The sequence below is a fragment of the Oryzias melastigma genome, linkage group LG10 (genome assembly GCF_002922805.2).
Source record: "Oryzias melastigma strain HK-1 linkage group LG10, ASM292280v2, whole genome shotgun sequence".
NCBI lineage: Eukaryota > Metazoa > Chordata > Actinopteri > Beloniformes > Adrianichthyidae > Oryzias > Oryzias melastigma.
Window position 1 is genome coordinate 9022097 of NC_050521.1, and position 26566 is coordinate 9048662.

The following is a 26566-nucleotide window of genomic DNA, read 5'->3' on the forward strand; positions in this document are numbered from 1 at the left end:
TGAGAGAGGGCAGGATTTCACACACTTATCCTGGGGGGGTGGACACTCAAGTGACAGGACTACCTCACTGAGGAGTCTGAAATGTTCTCAGTGGGACGTTGTCTTCCTTTACTGTGACATCTGCTGGCCTTTAATAGGATGCCGAGAATCAGGGGGAAAATTCTGGAAAACTTTTGGGAATTCTTCCTGGTTGGAGAAGATTCTGGGAATGCCTGAGCCGCAGTGAAGAGCAAGGAAAGGATCGGATCATGATTGGTGCAGTGATAACAGCAGCAGTGATGTGTTCTGTGGCGCTGAGCTCAGGAGGCCCGCAGCGGCGGCCGGCATGCTGGGATGGGCGGCTGTCAGGAACCAGGAGGAACCGGAGCTGCACTGGTGAGTGTGACAGCGGTCCTGAAGGTTCTGAGGATCCGTCACGATAACAGCAGCCTGCTGTCTGAAGGATGTCTGTTATGGGGACAAACCAGGATCAGCTTAAAGTGAGCTCAAATCCAGATTGAAACTTGAAAAGTAGACATAACTGAAAAAAATGTGAAAATATAAAAAAAAAGATGTTAGGAAAATTAAAAAAAAAACAAAACTGAAAACTTAAAATAAATCTTGAAAATTTGGAAATAATACAAAAAAATAAAAAAACCTGAAAACTTGAAATAAAAGTTTCAATTCTGATTTTATGTAAAATTAGGATCTCCTCAGCAGCGAAAACTCGAAAATCAGAATTTAAACTAAACTGAGGACTGAAAGTGAAGATTCAGAAAAGCAAAAAACAAAAAAAAGGAGAAAATTCAAAACAGCAGCTCTTACTAATGGATAAATTATTTTTCTATTGGTCATTTTTACATGTACATTTTTTTTTTCAATATTTTTTTTCTTCAAATTGAAAAAAAAAACTTTTTTTTCAAATGTTCATTTTTTTCAATATTTATTCCAAGTTTTCAGTTTTTTTAAATTATTTTTAAAACTTTTTTTCAAATTTCATTTTTTTCAATTGCAATGTATCTTTTTTAAGTTTTCAGTCTGTTTTTTCATTCACTTTAAGCTAATCCCGATTGAACCCCATAGTCCATCACCTGCTCCTGCTTTATTGAAAGACAAAGACACATTCTCTTTGATAAAAGTGGAAAAGCAGAATGTGAAAATTATGAAAAGCACCAAAAATAAGAGTCTAAAAAATCAGTGATGTGTACTAAAACCACAGCTGATCTCTAGACCTAACACTTCACTGTAAATGTTGTATTTAAAACCTAAAACCAGTGGAGTCTCGTTCATTTCCTTAGATTCAGAAATGTCTTGTACTGTCATGAAATGAAGGAATGTTCGGCTGAAACTGGTTCAAACTCCGACAGCCTCAGTCAAAGTCTCAGGCTGAAGACAGCCGTCATCTCAGACGGATCCTTCAGTAGGAATGTCAGGACCTGGAGCTTTGGGACAAACGCTGGAGGAAAACATGGCAGACACAAGTTACGCAGAACCAAACTACAAGAACAGCTGAATTCAGCAGCGGAAACCAAACAGTTTAAACTGGAACCTGCTGTGACTGAGAGGAACAGAACGCCTGAAAAAATGAGCAGAAAACATCTCTGCTCTCATGTAAGAAAACTAAATCCTGATAGGAACATGAGCTGATCTTCCATGATGGAATCAAAAAGTTCAAAAGATTCTCCTTCCCTGTGAGTTTTGAGACAACCACTGCTGGTTCACCTCTCTGGGTTTTCTTCTTTAATCCCTGTGTTGTTATTGTGGTGCTGGAGTTTGTTTCTACATGGATACTTGCATAAATAGATTTTTGTAAGTCTTGAAATTGAGTCATGCTATCGGGACTTATAGTCTTATTTCTTTGAAGTGTTTCTCTACTTATCCAAGTGGCTTCATCAGTCTGATAGATAAAGTGTGTGTTCATGCTTGTCATAAGGTTCCAAAATCCAAAACACACCTTAGGTCACGGGCCGAACAGGATAAATATTTTTTGAACTCTCTAAAACAAAATTTTTAAAACTTTAAAACTGTAACGTTTTAACATAATTATGAACTAGATATGTATCATTACCTGTGATAATACTAGTGTGAATGCTGTAAGCTGAATTTGGCTGCTGAAGATGCTGAAATTGATAGATAAAAACTTTATGCTTTATGTCAAATTAGCTTAAAAAAAACTTAGGCTAGCCAAAACAGGTAGCATGTTGCTAAAAAATAGCTAAACTTCAAAATATCCTGAAAAAAAAACGTAAATTAGCCAAAACAGCTAGTGTGTAAATATTAGCTAAACTCCAAAACAACATAAAAAGACGTAAAAAAAAAAAGTTTAAATTAGCCAAAATGGCTAGCATGTAGCTAAAATATTAGCTAAACTAGTCCAAAAAGCTAGCAGAATGCCAATTTAAAACCATAACTTTTTAACATAATTCTGAATACTAAAAAGGCAGGAATATTATTCCTGAATAAATCAACTTAAACCTTAAATAACTTTCAATATTTTACTCTCCATAAAAATATATTTTGTCAAAATTATACAAGTTGGAATAAAAGCAAGATAACATCGGGCAATTAATAACAATAAAATAAAATGATCTGGAGGGCCAGATAGAATTACCGGGAGGGCCGGATCCGGCCCCCGAGCCTTGACTTTGACACATTTGCCTTAGACCCTACTCAGGACACCACGTCTTCCCCAAATCTCCAAACTACAAATAGACTGAATAAGTGAACTCCCATGAACCCTCCAACACCCTGAACATGGTATCAAGCTGGTCCTCTGTTCCATGACCAGTTGTTCCTAGATCTGAGGTTAGACTGTCTGCAGAACTCTCTTCTTAATTGTCCAATATTTTCATTTTCAGGTTTCAATCAATGGGTTCACAAAGTGTGCACACTTCTCCCTACAGGCACCAACGGGCCCCCTTTCCAATGTGCATGCAGGGTTCAAAAGGGATATACCACAGGAAAATCTCTTAGGCATGCCTGCATCTCACCAACGTACCCCTTACTTACCCTTACCTGTTGTATAAACGTTCGCTACAACCTGACGTAGAAAATACAAAAATGTGCTGTTAAACTTGATGTTCGTGTGGGAGGAGCTACCAATGTTTTTAGCCTGATCGCTACATGGAGCGGTGTCTGCGTGTTTCTCATTTACAATGCAGGGAAGACAGATGATGTTAAGAGATCAGATTTATTTTTTTTAAAGAGTTTTTCAAAAACATTAGTAATCCCGTCTCTGTGTCTGGGTTCATGAGATCATTCAGTACAGGGAGCTTCACTCCACGACAGGAAGTGTATCTGAATGACTGCGCTTTCAGCAATGTTTACATCTCTCTGTAATCCAGTTTGATGACTTGCTATCCCACATTAGTCTGAGGAAGGTTAAACATATAAATGAGAATAATACTAGAGGAACATGTATCATTGCTTACATGGAAATAAGAAATATATGATACACTGCGCAGCTCAAAATGCATCTCAGGACCCCCGGTTATGTCTGAACACTGACTAACATTGAAACTGGAAGTTTCTGATGAGTCTGATCATCAGAGATTGGAAAACTAAACACACAAATACTTGCATCTGAACAAGCACATTCACGTTCAACAGTTGGTGAACTGCTTACTCAAACTAAACCTTTGAGCAGGTAAAATGACTACAGATACTTGCAGATGCTGGAATGCTGGATCGTTGTACGTGTCCTGAAAAGTAACACGAGGTTTAGAATCAGACCAGATTCCAGACTGCAGAATTTCAGTGACGTCAGACCAGACGCGACATGATGTTGTTAGTCTGCTGTTCCTCCTTGTTTTCCACGTTCCCAAGAGTGCAGAGCAGTGTTTGTGAATGCACATGACTGAGCTGACGTTCGCTCACAGACAGTCAAAGACATGATGTAGAAAAGCGACATTTTTTCTTAAGACTGGAGGGTTGTTGGAGTCCACTGATGATGCAGAGAAAGACGATGAAGAGCTCCCACCTTTCACTTAAACCACTCAAACGGTTATACGGAACAAACTATTGTAGACGAGGAACGCTGCAACACAATCTGAGTCTGCTCCAATTCTCTGACAAGTAGAGATCCAGCATGAGGTTGATAGAAAATGAAACTGAAATGTTGAATGAAGACTGTCAAACAGTCAAACTCTCTGTTATAAGTTTTCTGCTGCAGCTTCCTGTAACCTTTGTAAAATACATATTGAAAATTGAGAATTAAGGATTTATTTAGTCTGCTTCTGCTAAACATTAGTTCAGATTTTTGACCATGTGGAGGGAGGACAGAGTTGTTTATGTCCGACAGGATTCTGGACCTCAGAACCAGACAGGAATCTCAGAGACACTGATGCTTCATTTCCTTCAGCTTCACAGCCTTTCCTGATGTTCTGCCACGGCAAATCCATCCATCGGATCGGTCTGGACGGCAGGAACCAGAGGCGGCTCGTGTCCCCGGTGGGAAGCTCCATCCTCCTCGACTTTCATTTCAAAGGAGAGAGCATCTTCTGGGCTGACAGGAGGACGGGGGTCATCTACAGAGCTTCAGTGAGAGCAGCACGCCGACAGGTGATCATGTGACAGCCGGCTCTCAGCGAGGGGGTCCTGCTTCATGAGAGACTCGGATGTGTCCCACACACTGATCAGCCATAGTGCCATCCGAACATGGCATGCATGTTTGATTTTGTATTAGTCTGGTAACAGAGGCTGGATTAGAAGGAGCTGGCTCTTTAAGCTTCATGCACCAGTTTTCTGCTTATTTCTCAGTTTATTTAAGCAATAATCAAATCAGTAAAAAAAGTTTGAGCTAACAGCTGATCATCGTGCAGTTTAACTCTAGAACACTATCGCTGGGTGATTTTCACCTGAGCAAAAGTATTCACATGAATTTCAATATGTTGCATTTTTCTAAGTTTCATTGGTCCCTGAGTAAAGTCTCACCTGTCCCAGGTATGGGTGGGCCAAAGATCAACTTTCCAGTATAATTATTTTTTTTTTTTTAGGGTTTTTTTTTTCTTCTCAAGTTCCTCATTTTTCAGCCATTTTAAAGCCTGTTTTTAAGATCTTCCTTTGTATTTATTTTCCAGTTTGTTAAATAAACCACAGTTAAAAATAAAAAAATAACTACTCTAATTTATCGTGTTGTCATAATTTGAACTATTTTTTGTGAGAAATACTTCTTATTGAGTATATTATATCGGGTAAAAATATACCGAGCAAAAGTGGTGGTGTAACTTTTTACAGTGAAAGTGTTCTAGGGTTAAACAGTAAGTAGAAGATGCTGGAATGACTGGACGTTTGTTACCTGTAACAATTCCATGTTGGAAGAGAGCTTGTAGAAGTCTGCATCTATATCCATGTCAAGATATTCATAAGATGCTACAAAGTTGAAGGAATCCGGTGTCTGGTGGTCAGAACAGACAGAACCGCTGACACCTTCTTCAGATAACGTTAGCTTAGTCATCAGTCTTAGTAGGTCTGGAGTTATTTGAGGCCCTCGGTTTTTTCTTAACCTGTCTGGAAGAGTCTTTGGTTCTTGGGGGCCCCGTCTCTCAGGGGAAGGCGGCTGCTGTCGAGGAATGCTGTTGCTATGGACGGGCTGAACCGGGTCTTCAGTAATGTTGAAGAGGGTGGTGCATGTTAAAGTCACATCTGCATTCAGACCAGATTACAGAGGATCATTGTTCAGCGAAACAATCAAAGCCATCAGTCAGTGATGTGATGATCTCCATTCAGGAGCAGAAAAACTGATCTGGAGCTGCAGCTGTTCCTGAAGTTTCTCATGAAAACGGTTCCTTAATTGCTTGTCTTCCAGAAACTGCACTCTTTTGACAAACACATCTCCGGCCTTGCAGTGGACTGGATTGGGAACTTTGTGTACTGGACCAGCGAGGAGAAGGGGGAGGTACGGAGAATGGATACAAATGGAAAAAATGAGAGGACGCTTTTAAGGAACTTAACCAAACCGAGCTCCATCAGTGTTGACCCAACTTCCAGGTGAATCGCTGTGTTTTCATGTGCATATCCATAATACTTTGAGAAAAAGGTCAGAAGCATCAAAAAGTCAGACTAACGTGTGTTCAAACCCTTTGAATGTGACTCTATGGGATTTACACAGCAGCTGGCACATCAATGAGTCTGTTTACACAAACACAACATCCTGATAGAAGCTAATCAGATCATTTCAGCGACCTGACACGTTTACTGGAGCGGTGTGGAGAGAAACACGCATCACCCTGTAATTCTTGATTTGTAACTCATAAAATACAAGTACAAAAATTACACAATTAAAAAAAAATACAATTTACACATGAACAAATGAAAATGACAACAGCTTGAAACTAAACGCAGATCTTTATTAATTACGCACGAATCACTTGTTCCGCACACACAAAACCTCAGTTACACACATATCTGTGGTGAGATACTTTTATTTTTAAAGGGATAAATGTTCTTAAAACACTTATTTAGACTTTTTTATATTTATTATCAAGTTACATCTGTTTAGGAAAGTGAGAAATACCAAATACCAGATATTATTCACAATCGAAGTTTAAAGCGGCTGATAAGAAAACTCTGATGACTGAGATTCTGCAAGTTGTTCCACTAAAGCAAAGTTTAGTCTGTAATGTTCATCATAGAAACTCTTTAACTCTGAGAGACAAGATGTAAAAAATTGAACCCAGGAAATCAGATAATTTGATGTTTGAAGATTTTATTTATTTAATGTAGCAAAAAATAAAGTTCATCTCAGTACTTTGTAATGTAACTCTGGTCAATAATGACGGAGGTCATAGATTACCTTTAGGTCTTCAGCAGACTTGCACCTGCTGTGTTGGTCCATTGTTCCATGCAGATCATCTCCAGAGATGAGATGTTTTGTGGTTCATCTTTTTTAACAACTTGCAGAATCACTGACAGACAAATATTTTTTTAAACCTACTGTATGCGCTGATCAAAAATCAGTTTCCAGTTTCACTCTGTCACATTGATTGTTTATGAGAATTGGAGTGAGTGACCCCTCCCCCCTGGTGCTCCAAACAGGAAGTACCTGCTGGCTCCAAGAAGCCAAAATCCCATAGACTTCTACAGAGAAATTAACACCATCATTCTGGTGGTCAGAATAACCGTTCTTGATCTGATACCTTTTATAAACATGTTCTTGATAATCTTCATGGTTTTGTAGCTAACAAACTTTAAAACACACATTAGTCACCTCTCATTGGAAACCAACATTTGCAGGTTTTTGTTTTGGCTTTCTCGTGGGATGGTCTCCAGCGTCCAGCGCTCTGATGAGGGGGGGCGGATCATAAGGACTCTGCTCACATCAGCAGAGCAGCTCAAAGCCCTGACCATCGATCGCCAGCACAGGAGGCTGTTCTGGGCTCAGTTCAGTCTGCAGGGCGAGAGCGCCATCGCCTCCTGCGACTACGATGGAAAGGTCCTACACGTCATGGACCTGCCGCTTCAGTGAGGAAGAACACACTTTCTCATTTGGAGAAGAAGAGAAATAAAATGTGTCATGAATGCTGTCTTGTTTGTCAGGTCTCACTCGTTTGCAATGTCCCTTTTCCGGGAGCATCTTTACTACACTGATGCCAGGACCCATGTGGTGAAGAGGTTGAACAAGTACACGGGTGGAGAGCCGCTGGAAGTTAACATCAAACCAAATACAAAAGTTCCTGTTGCCCTGAAGGTGGTGCATCCTCTCAATCAGCCAATGACACGACCTTCAGGTGAAATTTGTTGTTTTTTATTTCATTTTTCTCAAACTTCCTGTTTCAATAACAGACATTGTTTCAAACAGGCTGTAATGAGCAGAGTGGCGTCTGTGTGAACGTGTGTTCGAGTCTAGCAGAGCCAGCCGTCTGCCAGTGCGGTGAAGGATTCAGTCTCAGTAAGCAGGGCTCCCACTGTGAAGGTTGGTGCAACAAACGGAACTTAGTAAGACAGTCAATGGAAGACAGATTACAACATCACTCCATTGATGGTTCTCAATCAGGAAATGAGAGTTTGAGGCTTGGAAAGATCTAAAACATGCTCCTGTTAAAATGGCCTTTAAGGGAAACTGACACACGTTTGTTTGTTCCTGCAGATGTGAATGAATGTGCTCACTGGAACCATGGCTGCTCTCTCGGCTGTGAAAATATCCCCGGCTCATATTTCTGTACCTGTCCCAAAGGATACGGCCTTCTGCCTGACAGGAAAACATGCAGAGGTAACACACACATCGACTACAACTGGTAATCAATTCTGATTTTGTCTCTTGTTGAGATCTTTGATTCCACTGATGTTGCAACAGATAGATCTGACTCAGAGTTTATTGATGTCGACTGGCCATCAGAGGAAGACATGTCTGAGTCCTGAGGAGAATCAGTGTCAATGAGGTCAAATCAGGTCAGCAGGGCTCATAACTGAGAAAGATCTAACTGCAGAAGACACGAGGTTTGATCACCCTAAACACAAAACCTGTATGAATAAAGATAAACCAAACAAGTTTAACTTGTGACAGTGACATGAAGAAAAACTAAAACCAAGGTTCTTTAAGACCCTGAGGACAACACCTCAAATGATCTCATGACCTGGTGTGAAGGTGACTGTAACAACCCCATTCCCCCAAACCTTATCACTCCAAACCCCCAAAATGGGCAAATTCCAGATGCTCTTGAAGACCCTGGACTGAGTGGGAGGAGGGGGTCTGGAGGCAAGCAAAGAATTAAATAAAACTCATTAGAAGCAGTTCATGGTGGAACCTGATCAAGGGGGTGTTTCACAACATTAATCCTCTTGCAGGAAGGATGATGGGTGTCCATGCGACCCCCTGAAGAATGGCCCAGTAACCTCCTCTGGACAGGCAGTTAGGAACATGGCTCCAGTCGGCCTTAGTTTAAGTGAGGCCCAATCCGAATTCTTCCCGTCTCCCTTCCCCTTCATTTAACCCTCCAAACATAGTTATGAAGAACTAGTTTCTCATATTTCGGACGTCCCTTTCATTTGATGACGTCATCAATGATCGCTGGTCCACTAGCTTTAGCGGAGAATTTCCAGCGCTGGAATATACATAACAAAAGTGGTTTTATAGCTTTAAAAAGGGTCATGCTACAACCGGAAATCATTACTTACTTTTATATGTAAACTTCTGTGCTTTAGAACGCACCAAAGGGAAGAAAAGCGCTTCTCAGTGCGACGCGGTTTAGCCTCGGGATGGAGGACTTTACATCCCTCTGTTTGGAGGGTTGGATTTAAAAAACCCATTTCCCGGACACGACTTCCACTTACACTGCCCCTTCAAGTGGAGGGGAAGGGAGAAGGGGAAAGGAAGAATTTGGATTGGGCCTAAGTTAGGTGTGGCTTAAGGTGGGTTGAGATGGTTCCAAAGCCAACACATTCTCGATCCCAAGTCATCACATATTGACGTTTGGTTAAGGACCCCTCCTTGTCAATTTTTAACATTTTGGGTGTTCTCAAGTTGTGGTTTTTTTTTTTATGTATTTACTGTTTCCATTAAATCACGGGCCCCTACTATGAATGACGCACTGATTAGTGAGCACTTTTAAATTTCGTTGTACATGAGACAATGACTAAATAAATCTATTCTGTTAGAATATTATTCTAACCTCCAGGCCGCGAACCAGAACCAGTTTAGTATTGAGACAAGTAGCCCACCGGTACCCTAATCCTGACCCGGACCAAATACAGTACCAGATTTGGTACGGGGTGCGAACTGGATGGAATACCGGACACGAGGCCCAGTGCGCACCCAGTCCCTCATCCGGTACAGCGTCCAGTATCGCGTCTGGTACCGTGTCCGAGGGTTTGCGAAACCTTGATTTTACAAAAAGCCAGCACATAAAAAAACAACAAGTTTAGGACACGCTATAAAGTGACGCGAGGGGTCCTTAACCAAACGTCAATATGTAACAACTTATGTTGCCAAAGCTGCTTTAAGACAGAAATGTTTTAGCTTTTACAGGTAAGCCTCCTATGTAGCAGCAGAACTGTGTTCATCATCTTCTGTTTAATCCATCGGTAGACTTTTATTACTATTATTATTTCCTAGATTTTTGGGGCTGTTTGAATAAATCCATTTTTGGTTCTTTATTCTGTTAAAGGTTGGAAACGGATTGGATTCCAGTTCAATAAAAATACATCTAGAGTCAAATGTGAACCGTTAAGTGAAAACATCTAGAGAAGCTGACATGGTCCTGGATAAAATAAGGCGGTTGAGGAGGAGGTTGGAGTGGAGAACGTCTGTGTGTCAGTCTGCAGGGTGGAAAGGAAAATAGATTAAATAAAGAAAAGGAAACGGATATTGATGAGCTGGAAAATGCAAGCAGAAAAACCGATGAACCAAAGCAGAGAGGAAAACAGCAAATGGACGCGACAAAGTGGGAAGTGGAAATGACACCAGCTCAAGAGGTTCAGAGATTTTACTTTACTTTGAATCAAACATCTTTTTATGTGCTTTGCAAACATGCTTTCTTGCTGGAACTCATCAAACTATATTTAACCCAACACTAAAATATCTGTAGCAGTCGCATGTCGGCTGCTAAAAATGGCCTGCTGCTGTATGTGTTGTGCTCTAATCCTAATCTATTTCAATCCCGCTCCTTCACAACAATGGGAAAGGATCTCCTGCACAATCAGATTAGATGATGAGGTGACATTTGCAGTTGGGAACATTTCTTGTCAGCAGCTTTGTCTCTGAATTATTTTTAACACAACCTTTGCCTAAAGAAGAAGCCGAGCAACGGGCAGCAGGTGCTGCTGCAGACTTCCACCCTCCCTTACACGATCTAAAGGGCCTTTACCATACTATTCTTTAGCCTTTCAGAGTAAACTATCCATATATATAATTATATATTACCTCTGGTACACTTACGAACACATTTCTTTAAATCTGAGTTATTTTTATGAGTTCATTTTCCTCTCCTAAAGTAACACGTCTGGATCTCTGAGGCTCCGCCTTTCGCTTCTTATGGGTGTCGCCCATTTCATAATGTCATCCTAGAGCCAGCGTCAGCAGCGTGTCTGTTTCACCCATGAAAACAAACAAAGTCTGAACATGTGCATATAGAATGAAAGTGTTTTTCCGATCACTGCGAGCTCTGCAGAGAAAGTGTGTATGTGTTAGCCTGGGGGCGGTGCTGAAAACACAGACTTTTCCTGGGAGGGGTTGTTTCTTACTTTGTGATGTCACTATGTGAGGACGAACTCATTTTGTTCATTGGGAGGGGCTGGTGCTCAGAGAGCAGGTTTTGAGAGGAACGCTCAGAGATGTGTGAATTGATGAAATTACCACTTTGGGGTTGTTTTTCTGAGGTATTATCATTATAATATACTTAAAACATTAAAAAGTATATTTTGCATAGTAAAGAACAGGGGTGTCAAACTGAATCGCACAACAGGCCAAAATCCAAAACGCACCTTAGATTGTGGGCTGAACAGGATAAACATTTATTGAACACTCTAAAACTACATTTTTAAAACTTTAAAACTGTAACTTTTTAACACAATTATGAACTAGATTTATAGCATTACCTGTGATAATGCTAGTGTGAATGCTGTAAGCTGAATTTGAAGTCTTTCTCATTCATTTCCTTTGGGGGATATTTTCTTCAATATTTCAAAAACTCGAAAAGTTTAAATACCAAACATTCACAAAATAAATTAGTAGAAGAAAACAACATAGCACCAACTAGCGAGTGTTAAAAAGACATTCTAGAGAGCTGAGTTTTTGGTAGATTCTCTGATTCATTCAGGGAAAAAGCATCTAAAGGATCATGTCAGGTGCACGGTCTGATACTGACAGATTTACATTTTTTGTGATATGGACGCCGCCAGTTAACTCCTTAATGATTTTTTATTGTTTGTAAGTGGCTTGTGTCAATTGAGGAAAGCAAATGGTTTTAAATTTCAAAGCATTCATTAATTGATTTAATGAATTAATTTAATAATTAATTTATTAACTACAGACCAATATCAAATCTATGTGTCCTTGCAAAAATTCTGGAATCGCTTGTGTGTGACCAACTCAGAGACTTTCTATGCTCAAACAAGCTTCTGTCAAAACTATCAGGATAGCACCATCTCTGCTGCCACAAAAGTGACCAATGACATACTTGCAGCTCTTGACATAAAGCAATACTGTGCTGCACTTTTTACAGATTTGTCAAAAGCATTTGACTCAGTGGATCACACAATTTTAAAGCAAAAACTCATGAAGAGTTTGCAGTGTCTTGGTTTGCTAGTTATTTGAGAGGAGGAGAAAGTGTTAAACATGACAATTTGTGTTTCAAATTTGTGTCCATAAGGGGGTGCCACAGGGCTCAGTATTAGGACCCCTTTTATTCATAATCTACATCAATGAACTGGGCCAAAAAGTATCTGAAGCCTGTATACACCTTTACGCTGACGACACAATAATTTACTGTTTTGGTTCATCCCCCTCTAATGCTGTTCAATCTTCACAGAAAGCTTTTGATATTGTGCAACACACACCAAAACTAATGTTGTTTTCACATCACAGAAAAAGACCACAACTTATGTCCACAGTGTCCACTATTGAAGGAAAGAAAATTGAGGTTGTTCATCCGTATAAATATCTGGGTATGTTTCTTGATGACACTCTGAGTTTTAAACCTCATGTTGAAACCCTAGAAACTTAAACTTAAACTGGGTTTGCGTTCCAATAACTATTTATTACTCTCTGTTCCTTCTGTTCGTACTGAGCTTGGGAAAAAGGCTTTTTTCTCCTCCGCTCCGTCCTCATGGACTTTGCTTCAAAAGGACTTGCAACTAAGAGAATTTATCTCCATAAATGCTTTTAAATCTAGATTAAGAGCACTTGAGACTGCTTCTTTAAATTTGACATGTTTTAGCCAATTAATCTATATGAAATTTTAACCAGCATTGTAACTCTGTTGTATAAGTTTAACATTTGTTATATTTTATTCTTGTATTGATTCCTCACCAGGGCTCCCTTGAAAAAGAGGTTTTAAATCTCAATGGATCCACCCTGGTTAAATAAAGGTTAATGATATTTGCTGTGTGATTTTTATGTTGTGAGCCCCACTTTTGTTCAGCAGGCGTGACGTAGAACATGCATGTGCTGGGCGTGGTCAGCCAGGGTCGGTAGGTTTGATTCCCTGGTGGGTGTGGAGCGTTACATCACTCTCAGTGCAGGAACCTCTCATCACACTTTTAACCAATTCAATGGGATTAAAGCCGATTTAATAAAAGGATTTGAGCCTAAGAAGCTTGTTGTTGGTCCGGCTGATCTTTCACCAGCCGAGCCATAAATAACCCGGATGATCTTAAACTCACTGTCATCACTTTCATTTTGTCCAACAAATAGATCTCAGAGAACTGGAAACGTCTGGTTTGGTTCATTTCATCGGTTCATGTTAAAACTTGTTCTATTAAATAATGGACCCTAAGCTTGAAAAATCTGGATTTTTCTCATTTAGGTTTCAAAATCTGTGAATAATCAGAAAGTATCTGCAGAATGAAGTGCACTGACTGGTTTAGACTGAAGACCTGCAGCTCCAAACAGATCAACTCAAGAAACTCTTCTTCCTGTCTGACAGAAATCATCCCATGTGGGGGAAAAGTCCCAGACTGTGGACATGGATGCCTCCCGACAGAAGCTGGGCTGGTGTGTGCTTGCCCTCAGGGGTCTGTCCTGCTGGAAGATGGACAGATGTGCTCAGGTTTGAACAGCAACCAGGCAATTTTCTAAACATTAAATCGGATTTAAATTTGATCTAACAGGGAGGAAAAATCTCAAAGAAAAGCTATTTAACATATTTTTTAATTAAGAAATGATCCCCTAACACAATTTGATTTAGGAATAGAAACCGTACCAATAAAAATAAAGCAATCTGCTGTGAGAGTAAAGCATCTCGCAGCTGAAGCTGGACAGAAGCAGCCAGAGACTGATTACAGAGAAAGTCTGTGGAGAGGAAAGAGCACAACTTAAAAAATTACTGAACACAAAAATAAAGAAGTTAAAAGTTTCTCTTTACAAAACTAGGGTTAAAATCCCCAACAAACGGAGGAGCAGAATGGAAGTTCAGTGACTCTGATAGTGTTTGAGTGAGGAATGATCAGGAACTGAAGTTTGAAGTCAATCCTGAAGTTTTCCTCACAAACATCCAGACTCCAAAGGAGTCTCTTTCAACTGGATGATGAGGAAGAAGTCCAAACCTGCAGGATCTCTGGTCTGAACTTTCACATCTTCTGTTTTATGAACATCTTAGAACTCAGAGATGCTGTCTCATATTGCTGCCGGTCAGCAGATGATATCTGTAGGTTTGATTTTAATGAGAAAAAAACAATGTAGATTGTTAAAGGGTTGTTTTCTTTCCAGTTGACTCTTATTTCCTGCCACAAAAACATGAGTGACTGAAGCTTTCTCTGAGGGAAAACTCCAACACTAAAATCGTTTTTTAAAATGAAGCACAAAGGTGATGAACCTGTTCGCGGTCTGAGCAGACTGATGGATGTTGACTGTGTGAGACTGTGGGTAACAGTGTCCCTCTAACCCTGTGGGGGGGTTACACTGTGGCTGCAGACGACCAGCCAAACCACAGGACTCTCCCTCCCTCCCTTCTGTCTGTCTGTCTGACTGGAGAGTCTGATAAAATGAGGGAGGTGAATCCTTGAACAGTCGTTCTCCTCCAGGACCTCCCCCCTCTCTGCTGGTTGCCAATCTGGTGGATGTGCGAGTCATCAGCGCTGACGGCGGCGGGGATCAGACTCTGGTGAGAGAGCCCAGAGGATCCATCTTGGCTGTGGACTATGACCCCCTCCAGAAGCAGGTAAAGACCCACCCCCTTCTGCTCTGCTGCAGGGATTCAGTATGCTGACATCTAGTGGTCGTTCGTGGAACTGCCATCTTTAACTTGTGCTTCCTAAAAACACTTGAATGTTGCTTTTCTGTGTTGTCTGCTCGTGTGTTTCTCCAGGTTTACTTTGCCAGCTCTGCTCAGAAAACCATCGAGCGAGTCCATCTGAGCGGGGGCTCCAGAGACCTTCTGGTCGCTGATGGTTTGCACTCTCCAGAAGGACTGGCAGTGGACTGGGTTCACCGCAGGATGTACTGGACTGACAGCAGGTGGACAGTTTGTAAATGATCCTGAGAAAAGTTTTAAGTGTTTTATAGATCCAAACTTGTTTCATATAAGAAATGAGCCAATCAAACCTTAAAGCTGTTTTCCTTATATGAGAGGCAGTTGAGGCATCTGTTGGTTTATGGTCTGCAGCAAGTCGACGGTTGATGGCAGCACTCTGGATGGACTCGACAGAGAGACTGTGGTCAGGGAGAAGCTGGAGAGGCCCAAAGGAATCACAGTTCACCCTCTGGAAAAGTAAGGAGTCTGAACTTTTATTCTTCACTTTCAAACAGCTGGTTTCTGACAAGCTCCGCCCATTTCAACAAGAGTGTACCTGCAGCAGCAACAAAATCAGTTGTTATTTGAGTTTTTGTTCTGTGAATAAAAATCAATCAGATTTGTTTCAGATTTGATAGTTTTCCACCACGAGGTCCAGAGAACAGCAAAAATAATCAATTTCTTAATTTTTTTTTTTGTAAAGAAAAGAGCTTATAAAACTGTCAAATGTGCTCTAGTGATCAATTAGTCAGTCCATGATACTTTTAAGACAGTATCCTGTAGTGCAGGGGTGTCAAACTCAATCACACAGGGGGCCAAAATCCAAAACACACCTTAGGTCGTGGGCCGAACAGGATGAACACTTATTGAACACTCTAAAGCGACAGTTTTAAAACCGTAACTTTTTAACATAATTATGAACTAGATATATATAGCTGTCATAATGCTAGTGTGAATGCTGTAAGCTGAATTTGGTTGCTGAAGATGCTGAAATTGATAGTTAAAAATGCTGAAACTCATAGCTGAAAACAATGAAGTTAATAGCTGAAAATGCTAAAGCTGATAATTTCAGGTCCTCCATGGAAGGCTTGCGACAGGCAGCACATCTTTTCGGCATCTTTTCTATTTTGTGCATAAGTGATCTGCGCCAATTCTGACCGGAAGTTACATCAAGATACATGAGGAAAGCCAGTTTATTTTCACAATAAAACACCACGATTGACAAATGCGATCATGTTTTTGTTTCTAAATGGACTGTAATGATGAAAATAACCATAAAATTACAAAACACAAACACCCTTACACCCCCCCACACACACACACTTCTCTCTGTGTGTCTCAGATTGGCATGGCAATTGGCAGTGGTTGACATGAACTTGCTGAAGTTTATTTTGTATTTTGTGTCTAATTTTTATTCTACACTGATAGAAGAAATTGGGGAAAGCAAGTTTGTCTTGTCTTTTTGTTTGTAGTTATAATTTGTTTGGTGCATATGTGTATTTTCATTTATGATCTGTGTTCTGTGTTTGGACACCTTGAAAATGAGATGCTACATCTGAAGGGCATTCCATTAACGATGGAATAAATAAATACATTAAATAAATTAAAGAAGTGTAGGCCTACTAACTACTTGATTCTTCCTAGCAGAAACATGGGGTCATATTTTTTGGTTATTAATTTACCTACGATGACAAAAACAAAAAAAGCTCTATCAGAAGTGCCTGTTGACCGTCACAGAAAAATGCACATCTGGTGTGAATTCCAGGAGAGAGCGGACGCCACGCGCACTCTCAGCTTCACCACTTAGATACTCCTCCATATCTCCTCAGGTTTGTGGTCAGGACCAACTGTCTTTCCACTCTTCATCCTCTTGAACTACTTCTTCACTTCATCTTTCCTGATCTTATACTCACCAGCTCTACTGATCTGAGCTCTCTTACATTTACCTGATCAGCTCTTCAAAGTTCTTCCATTGAGAGTCCTTCCATCACAAAGAGTATTGTTTGTAAGAAAAAAACATGGAAACAGTCTAATTTTAAAGTTTAAAGTCCTAATTTAAGCCTTCATCCCTTGGAGCTCTTATGTTCGCCCACAGAGTGAAAACAGAAGCTCTCAGGTCACTTCGTTGAACTAAGTCAATAAAATGAGCTGAATGGAAAAGGCAGCACTTCCTAGAGAATCAGGTGGTTTCTCCCTCTGGACATCATTGTGTCTGAATGAAACTTTTGGTGATTCCACTCAAATGTTTTGGTCCAACAAAACTTCAAGCAAAAGCATTTCAACTGTTTTCACTTCTATTTCTTGAGGAAGTTAATCTGGACCGACGTTGGGAGCCGGCCCGTGGTGGAGGCTTCATCTTTGGAGGGGGGCGACCGGGCTGTCATTGCAAGTTCTGGCCTTGTGGCCCCCACCGGCCTGACCATCGACTTCACGGAGAACCGAGTGTTCTGGTGTGACCAGAAGAGGGGTGTGATCGAGAGCGCCGGCTTGGACGGATCCGATCGACGGGTCCTGTCAGAGAACCAAGTAGGTGAGGTTCGTGTGCACATCCCCCATGGGGGGTGGGAGGTGGGGGTGGACAGTGCATTCAATTAAACATGGAGCAGTTCAGCTTCAAAATGTCTTTCTCCTCAAATCTGATAATAACAGTCAGGAAACAGTTCAGGAGAAGAGCTCCCATTCAGAGTCGTCTCTATAAAGACTGAAGTCATTGTAGACTAAGCCAAGTCCAAGTCCTGATGACTGTCCACTGACACACCTGGATGTCAGGGCGCACAGACGTTCAACGCATGACATCACAGTGGAGTCCATTCCAGATACAGATTCTAAATCTTTCTTCTGCCACAACAATAAAACACATTCTTATCAAAAGCAGACAATACTGATGCTGCTCATGAAGGACATGCTAAATGGAGAAAAAAAGGATGAAGACAGAGATGAGGAGATCAGATTTCCAGTTTGCATCTCCACCAGTTGGTTCAGCTCATCCATTTAACCCCAGAACAACAACAATGAAGCATGGCGGTTGCAGTATCATGGTATGGGGAAACTTAACAGACTGAAGAGTAGACATCCTCATTGTCTGATAGCTGTGTGCTCATGTGCTGGGGAGTGGAGCTCACTAGCTCGCTAAGATATCCACAAGGCGGCTGGCTAGCATAGCCGTCTATCCAGTTCAATGAGCTCCATGACGGGCTGGCGACCTATCCAGGGTGTCTCCCGCCCTCGACCAACAGTAACTGGGACAGTTTCCAGGAACCGAGCATCAATTAAAAGAGATTTTTAAAAAATGCGTTCGGGGACCGACCTAACGGGCTAACATGAGAACCTGTGTGCCTGATTTAGGTCAACCGTTCGACCTGGCGGTGTTTGAAGACCGGCTCTGGGTCTCGGACTGGGAGCAGCAGCTGATCCGGACTGTTCACAAGCGGACCGGGAAGAACCTGCAGTGGACCCACAGCAGCTTTCTGCTGCCGGCGTCTGTCGTAGTGCTTCATGACCTCGCTAAACCAGGTACGGCAGAACGGCAGGGACCTGCAGATGATATGCTGCAGTGCATGATGGGAAATGCTGAACACCCTGTTGGTCTCAGAGTCTTGGTGGTTAACATCTGTGTGAAATCCGTCAGGAGCAGACGCCTGTCTTCACCTGAACGGAGGCTGCGCTCAGGTGTGTGACAGTGAGGAGGGGGTGGCGCGCTGCTCCTGCCTGCCGGCCTTCGTCCTGTCCACCGATGGGAAAACCTGCTCACCTGTGCATGGCTTAGACGCAGGTGAAGAACGCTTCTCCAGACTTATTAAATGGCTCCAAACTGAACCCTCTCTCATGAGGTGGGGCTGCTTTTCACTCAGGTGGGGGCGCAGAGCCGGATCTCTTCACCAACAAGATGATTTCAGGTACCGGTCCGTTTGGAGGAACTTGGTTTCTCCTCGTTCAGGAGCTTCTCTCATGTGTTCCTCCCTGTCAGACCAGAGTGAGTGTCACGCCCTGCGCTGTGATGTGAACGCACGCTGCCTGCAGCACGCCGACAGCGCCAGCTGCTGGTGTCTGCAGGGATTCACAGGTGACGGACACACCTGTGTGGGTGAGTAACAAGGAAACCGGATGCAAAGTGAGTGGGAGTGTTTTACAGCTGCAGCATCACTCTGAAACTTTGGCTTGTGGTCAGAGGCGGGCAGTGATGCAGTACTGAAGTTATTAGTAATAACATTGAAGTTATTTCACTTTCAGTAGCTTATTAAACTTTAATTGCCGTCAGTATCCCCAATGCTGATCTCCATCAGACAGTAAATGTTGGTTGATGTGTGAGAGCTCATCAGAAGACATGATCCTCCAGCTCTCTCCACAGTGGATCTCAGAGGTCAGCACCTGCTTCTCTGTGAGGCTGTTCCACAAAATGACCTTTTGGTTTAAATTTCATACATTTATCCGTGCGTGCTTTTGAGTTTGGAAAAATGTCTCCACAAACCATCAGTGGACAGAGTTGAAGCAGCTGCAGTGTGGATCAGGGAGGAGTCTGATGTGGCTGCATGGAGCACTGTGATGGAGAGGCGTTTGGGTATTTTTGGAAATCAGTGTTTTTCACACGTGACATATACTGCAGAAAAACACCCTTTTACTTTCAGAGCCCACTGAATCCCTTTCGGGGATCACAGAGTCGCGGGGTACATCCTGGACAGATGACACAACCACATCCAGACCCTACAGAGAGTTTAGACCAGGGGTCACCAACCTTTATGAAACTGAGTCATACAAAGGGCTACCAGTTTGAAATAACACATTTGCTTTTAGTTCTACATTATTAATAATGAATAATGATTCTCCTCTATGTAAAGACACTGATTTCTCACCATAATCATCAACAATGACAACAAGCTAGGAAACAGATTTCAATATTCAGCACTTTATAATCTCAGTAACTGTTACATTTTCAGATGATCACTAACATTTCATGACAGGATTATGAGGAAACATGATCATTGTTCAATTTCTGTGTCTTAACTTGGAATAGGGTTGAATGTATATGCAGGAGACCATAGGCAGGTGTGTGCTCAAAACCTCAGTATTCCTCTACAACAGGAGAGTCAAACTCAATCACACAAGGGGCCAAAATCCAAAACACACCTGAGGTCGCGAACAGGAAAAACATTTGTTGAACACTCTAAAACTATTTTTTTAAAACCATAACTTTTAAATAGAATTAAGAACTAGGTAAACTGTGGTAATGCTAGTGTGAATGCTGATAGCTGAAAACGCTGAAGCTGATAGCAGCTAAAATATTAGCTAAATTCCAAATTAGCCTAAAAACAAAACGAAAACAAAACAAAACAAAAAACAACTAAGGTTAGCAAAAACAGCTAGCATGTAGCTGAAAAAATAGCTAAACTTCAAAATATCCTAAAAAACGGAAAAAAGCCTAAATCCTTGACTTTGACACGTGCTCTACAACAAACTGTCTCATTAGTATCGTGCTACTGGAGCTCAATCAAAGCAGTGATACTTCACAGTCAGCAGAATCCTGTTTCTGTTCTACTCCAGAGTTGGAAGCTTCATGGGTGACAACCACAAGTCCTATAGAAGAAAGAACTCGGCACCAGAACTGGAGCTCCGCTCAGAGGTGTCCATCCAGCCATGAGGCCTACTGCCTGTACCAGGGCGTCTGCCTGTACTACCCAGAGATGGAGGCCTACGCCTGCAAGTAACCACAACTCATACTGTTTATTCTCAGCCTGAAGATTTGACTAAATGTTTAATATAGAAGAGCAGGAACACTTCACATATATCTATTCAGCAGGAAAAGCTCTGGATTCTCATTAGTTGTGTCAGTTTTTGAGCAGCAGGTGTCACTGTTGTTCCACCATCACACCTGAAAGCAGCTTCAATGACAGAAACTTTCATTTTCACAAGAAAAAGCATGTTTATTGTCTTCCAACTAAGAATGCCATGATGGTCTGTGTGGGATTTCCATGATCATCTGCTCCTTCTTTTTTGACTGGTTTCCTTCCTCACACAGTGGCTGCTCTGCCAACCATCACTTTGGTCCAGGATACATTAACTTTAGTCTATAAACTGTTACAATGTCATGGAGCACAAAAACTCATGGTTTTCTGAAGCTTTCATTCTCATCTTGCTTAACTTTTATTCATTTTCTGAGTAAAAACACTAAAATAAATGTTTAGTGAAATTCAAATATTACATCTTAATAATTAACATTTATAAAAAACAAATCTACGTAAAGACACACAAGCTCAAGACAGTTTTACCAGATTCCAATTATAGGCAATAAACAATCAGGTATATAATTATAAATCAAGACTAAATAATATTTACAAAGAGTTTAATTGAACTAAAAAACGTTTTTTCTTCTTTTTTTTTTAAATACGCACCAAATGATTTAATCTTCCACGATTCGTATGCCTCCTTTGATAGATGAGAGCCTTGGACTGTCTAACATTGTCTTACATGCAGTCATGTAACAGAATTGATATCAGGTCACTTTGTTGGCTGCTAAATGTTCTCCCAGCTGGAGCAACACCACCCTTGAAATGCACATTTAGTGGATGGAGGGACTGAGTGTGTTAGTTACGTTCTTTTGTGAGTAAAAATGGCTTAAAAGTCAGATTTGGGTTTATGGTGAAGGAGGCCAAAGAGGCTGCAGAGGAGGTACATCAGTCTCTGATGGTTGTCTGATCGGTTGCAGCTGTGTGCCGGGGTACATGGGGGAGCGCTGCCAGTTCAGTGACCTGGAGTGGTTGGAGCTCCAGCGGGCTGAGAAGGAGAAGAGGAAGAACGTGACCATCGCAGCCTGCGCGGTGGTGCTCCTGTCCCTGCTCGCCCTCATCGCATGCGTCACCTACTGCTTCAGGTGAGAGCTGAGGCATGACGCCGCTTTGTCCTTCAGAATCTACTGGAATTCTGTTGATCGTGCGGTTGAAAAGTTACAGCATGTTAAAGTTTTTGTGTTTAAGCCTCAGGTGTTAAAGGGTTAAGGTCCTTTCATTCTCTTTTTGTGTTTTAAAACCATAAATCTGTGCAGCAGCCAGCTGGTAGATCGTCTCATTTGAGACTGGAAGGTTGAGGGTTTGGATCTACAAAAACGCTTCATATTAATGTTTTTGTAAATGCAATTACTGTATTTTCTGGAGTATACGTCGCACCTGACTATAAGTTGCACCAGAGTATAAGTTGCACCTGACTATAAGTTGCACCAGAGTTTAAGTCGCTCCGGAGTACAAGTCGCACTGGAGTATAAATCACACCAGTGCTGTCTGGAAACACACAACTCGCAAGAGCAAAAAATGTCTAATGAAGAAGAAGACCATACATAAGTTGCTCTGGAGTTTAAGTTGGACTTTTGGGAGAGAAGTGTGACGTTTCAGAACAAATTCGCCAAGTTGAGCGTACCTAAAAAATAAATAGAATAAATACAACAATACTGATCTTTTGATCTGTATAAGAAAAATATCAAAGTTTAAGAGGAAAACAATCAGATTTTCCTCCATGTTTGTTTTGGACGACACTCTGCTGTCAGTAACAAATACTCAGATGCAGCGCCCTCTAGCGGTTGTTGGAGGAAACAACTGCTAAAGGACACCTGGTGTTTACTGGGAAAATAACAAATATATGAACCTAATTATGTGTAAAAAAAATAAAATCAAATTAAAAAAACCCTAAAAAACTCTCTTCTGAGCATGAGTCGCACCCCTGGCTAAACTATAAATGAATGACTTAATAAAATATTTTATTTCAAGCAATCAGGTAATAATACATAAAATAGACACATATTTCATAATCAATCACAAGGAGATTGTTTGAAAGGGAGTGGGAGGAAGCAAACTTATATACTCCCACCCACCGCGATCTTATCATTTTCTTTACATGAATTATTAATATCCAGTTCAGAACTTCTTATCAAATATTTGTACCCTACAACACGGGTCTGCTCATTCGTGTACAGTAGTTTTAGAAGTAGTTTCATTTCATAACTATGAAAAAAACTGCGACTTATACTCCTGAAAATACAGTATCTATTTTAAAATGTGCATTTGTGCAGATGTGCTCGTAGTTCTGGCTGAAAGAGCAAAACCCAAACAATCACTGCAAGAACTGCAGCTACACATGAACATTTACTGATATCACTTGGTTTCCTGCTTCATCTCTGTTTGCTTGCTGCCTGCCCTGACCCTCGCCTGGACTCTGACTAATCTACTCTCTTCTTGGATGATCCCATGCTTGTGATTGACCTCTGCCTTGATTTAGCTTTGTGGACTTTTAGCTGTGCTCAGTTCCTGTCTGAACTGATAAACCTGCTGCACGTAGAACCAGCTGTCTGGCCGTTTGTAAAGGTCCCAAACATGGAGAGAGGCTCAGTCGTGGATCGTCTGACGCGCTTGGCGGTGTGTGCAGGTGCCTGCAGATCGTCCCGTGGTAAATGCTGTTGCGAGCAGACGGCTCAGGCTAACAGGGAGATCAGTTAGAGGTGTTTATCAAAGCAGCGGCGGCGGCGTGAGCCGTGTAATGTGGGCATACCAGCAGAAGCCTGTGGAACAAATGATGACATGCAGCGCTGCTTAGCTGAGTGAGGAGGCGGCACCAAGCACACACCGTGAAGTCTTCTCTCCACCTGAGACGCCTCCAAGTATCTGATTTGTTTTACGCTTGTTTGGCCGACTTACGGACAAAGCTGCTGCCACTCCACACTCTTTTGACTCACAAAGTACCCCCCCACACACACGGCCCCTCAGCAACATTGGAGAGCACACACTTTTGGTCCTGCTGTGGAAGTGGCATGCTTTCAATTACATGGTTGATTTAACTTGTTCTACAGCAATTACACACAAAAATAGGTCATTTCTCAGCTACAGAATGGAGCTGCTGAGGTATGACCCCGCGGAAACACTACATGCTCACCAATCGCTCGGCCTCAAATTGCCTTCTGCACTTCACTGAGAGTGTACCTGTGCAGCCTCTGAGTTCTCCTGCCTCCCACCGGGTCTGGAACTCAGATGAGACCTTAAAAACACCGGACACTTTAAACTCAGTGTTTAACGTGGTTATTTGGAAATCCTGCACACCTTTCCATGTTACTTTTTTCACCTTTTCTTCCCCATTTCCCAGATTTCCGGCGTTTTTCTGCAAGTTCAAGTTTCGTTGACCATAACTGTATACAATGCTAAGATTACGCCTCTTTTGCTAAAGTAAACTTAGTCAAGAAGTCAAAATTATCCTTAGAAAGGTTTCATTTTTCACCAGCACACAGGATCAGATCTCTGCAATGCTCTGATGGCCAGAAAACCGGATAATTCCATTCCTTTAATAATGCATTTGTGGAAAAACTTCATCGGAAAAATACGTTTCTTTTTCTGTGAAATGTTATTTTAATGTACCTTAAAGTGTAAGCCTAACAACTTAATTTTTTTATGTTTTAATGACACATGATTTCATCAGACTATAACACAAAAGAGAATCTTCTTTATTCACATGGTAATTTGCAAAGGCTAAGCGCTCTTTTGTGTTCCTTATCTGGAGAAAAGGCCTCGTCATGATCTGTGTGTCTGTCAGACTGCTGCTTTGTGATGTTGCCACCAGCAAAGCCCACAGTCCCAAGTGTGGCTGTGGATGGGGAGGAAGGCTATGTCCTATTGGCAGCACAGGAGCAGCTTTAGCTTTTAACTATGATCTATGAGCTGTTCCACAGTGTGCAATGTCACTTTTTGCTATTTCCACTGAAACGTAGTCCGATTTAGAAATGGCCTTAGACCAGGAGCGTCGGACTCAGAACCTCGAGGGCTGACCATCTGCTGCTGATTACCTGGATCAGGTGTGTTTAGCCAGACAGAAACACCCACTCTCAATGAATCAGGGAGCATCGAGCTACAAACCATCTCTGACCAACATCTGATTAAAGAAAAACTGATTTTCCACAACTTTTTCCAATGGCATTTTTCCACCTGCTCCTAACTTTACAATGAATGAAATAAAGACGTTTTCTGAAATACAGTTTTAACCTTAATTTTCTTAATAGATGTCCTCCATCACCAGAAAAATGCCACAAGAACATGTTAAAAAACATCATTTTCACTGGAGTGGGTCTTTAAGTTGTTTTTTTTTTAAATAACATTTTCCACAGTTTTCACGTGTTTTTGTTTTCATTTTTCCATTTTCTTCTCTCTGGTTATCCTCAGCTCAGCAGCTTTGTGGCTCAGAGAGCTTCATCTCCATCTTTCTTGGCCTTGAAGTCAACGAATGAAAAAACAAAACGATTGTTTGGAGATAAACACCTTCATCCAGAGTCTTCATCAGTCTCTGAAGGTGTCTGCAGGTGTTTTGGATCCACAGCTTCCCTGTTCAGAATGTAGACTCAACATCCTGCAGAAAACCTTCAGCACAGATCAACCAGTTATTAATGAATCTGATTGGAAAATTGGAGCAAAAAAACTCCAGATTTCAATCACAAATGTTAAATACAAACATGCTAGTAAATCAACAGAAATACATCATTTCTGGTGTTTGTCTTTCTTTAGAAAAAAATCCATTCCAAAAGCCCATCTTTCTCCTACCAGACCCTCGCCGTGTGTTCTGAGTGAGACTGAGTTGTGCTGGTTTGTGTTCTGCAGAACCAGAAGACTGCTCTATAAAGGCTCCTCTGTGGACGATGTGAGTGAGATCAGTGTGGCAGAAGACACCATGTGCCAGAGCACCACCACCAGCCTTCCTAAGGTAAGAACACCCACCACCACAGGGGGGCGCAGTTACGTTAACCTCCACTTATGAGGGTCAGGTCCAAACTCTGAAGCATTTCTGTGTGCAGTTCTGCCCTGCAGCGGAGCGCCGCGTGGCGCCCTCGGACTCTCCAGAAACAGGTGTGTCAGGCTGAAGTTCACTAATGAAAACACTTCTTCCTCTGATGCTCATTTTTCTGTGATTCTGGGTCAGACAGAGGATCTTTGTCCAAACGCATCGGGTACCAGAGTCCCGCAGCACCTACTGTTGTCATGGAGACCACCCAACTGGATATCAACCCCTCCAGTCCATCCCAGTCGAGCTCCTGTTCCAGCAGCTCCTCGTCTTTCCAGGATCCTTTCTAACTCCATCACGGTTTCTGCAGACTTCTTTCTGCACGCTAAAGTCAAAGTGTTCTGAGCGTCAACAGAAGATAACTACTGTATGAAGAAGAGATCTGCTCTGACCAGACATAAACGCACTTGTAATCAGTCGGTCCTCAAAGAAGCTCCACTGGATGCTGAGCGAGCACACAAAGGTTCATGCTTCACTTTGAGACTTCACTTGTTTCTGGTTCAGAGACACTCTAACAGTAGTTAGCACTCTCGGTCCTGGTCCAAATCCTCGCTGGGTCCTGCATGTTCTCGTGCATGTGTGGGTTTCCTCCGGGCATTCTCGTTTCCTCCCAAAGACATGATCCATGGGTTCACCCGTGACTCTAAACTGCCCTAAAGTGTGCATGTGAGTGTGCTCTGGCAACAGACTGGAGACCTGATCAGACTATGGCCCCACCCTCATGCAACAGTAGCTGGGATGGCTCCGCCCTAAAAGGGATTGAGTGGGTTCTGGAGATGGATGGATGGAGAAAAATATAAGACAAGGAGTTTTCCAAATTCTCTTATTTTCTTCTGTTGTAAAAGGAAAATCAGTGCTTGTCAGTACTTGTCTTCCTGTTCTCTGAAATAAAGTAAAATATTCTA

The 26566-nt window shown here is 41.7% G+C and overlaps 1 protein-coding gene across 1 annotated transcript; it reads left to right on the top strand.

Moving 5' to 3' along the window:
- The first annotated feature begins 248 nt into the window (after nt 1-248).
- On the top strand, nt 249-26566 carry egf (epidermal growth factor). The gene is made up of 20 exons (XM_036214048.1): nt 249-375; nt 4229-4539; nt 5786-5967; nt 7183-7440; nt 7516-7695; nt 7758-7891; nt 8066-8188; nt 14626-14831; nt 14880-15088; nt 15237-15341; nt 17171-17394; nt 18210-18377; nt 18493-18636; nt 18716-18760; nt 18832-18948; nt 20403-20562; nt 21565-21729; nt 25481-25583; nt 25675-25726; nt 25800-26566. The coding sequence occupies exons 1-20, from the start codon at nt 249-251 to the stop codon at nt 25949-25951; spliced, it is 3165 nt and encodes a 1054-aa protein (XP_036069941.1). The 3' UTR covers nt 25952-26566.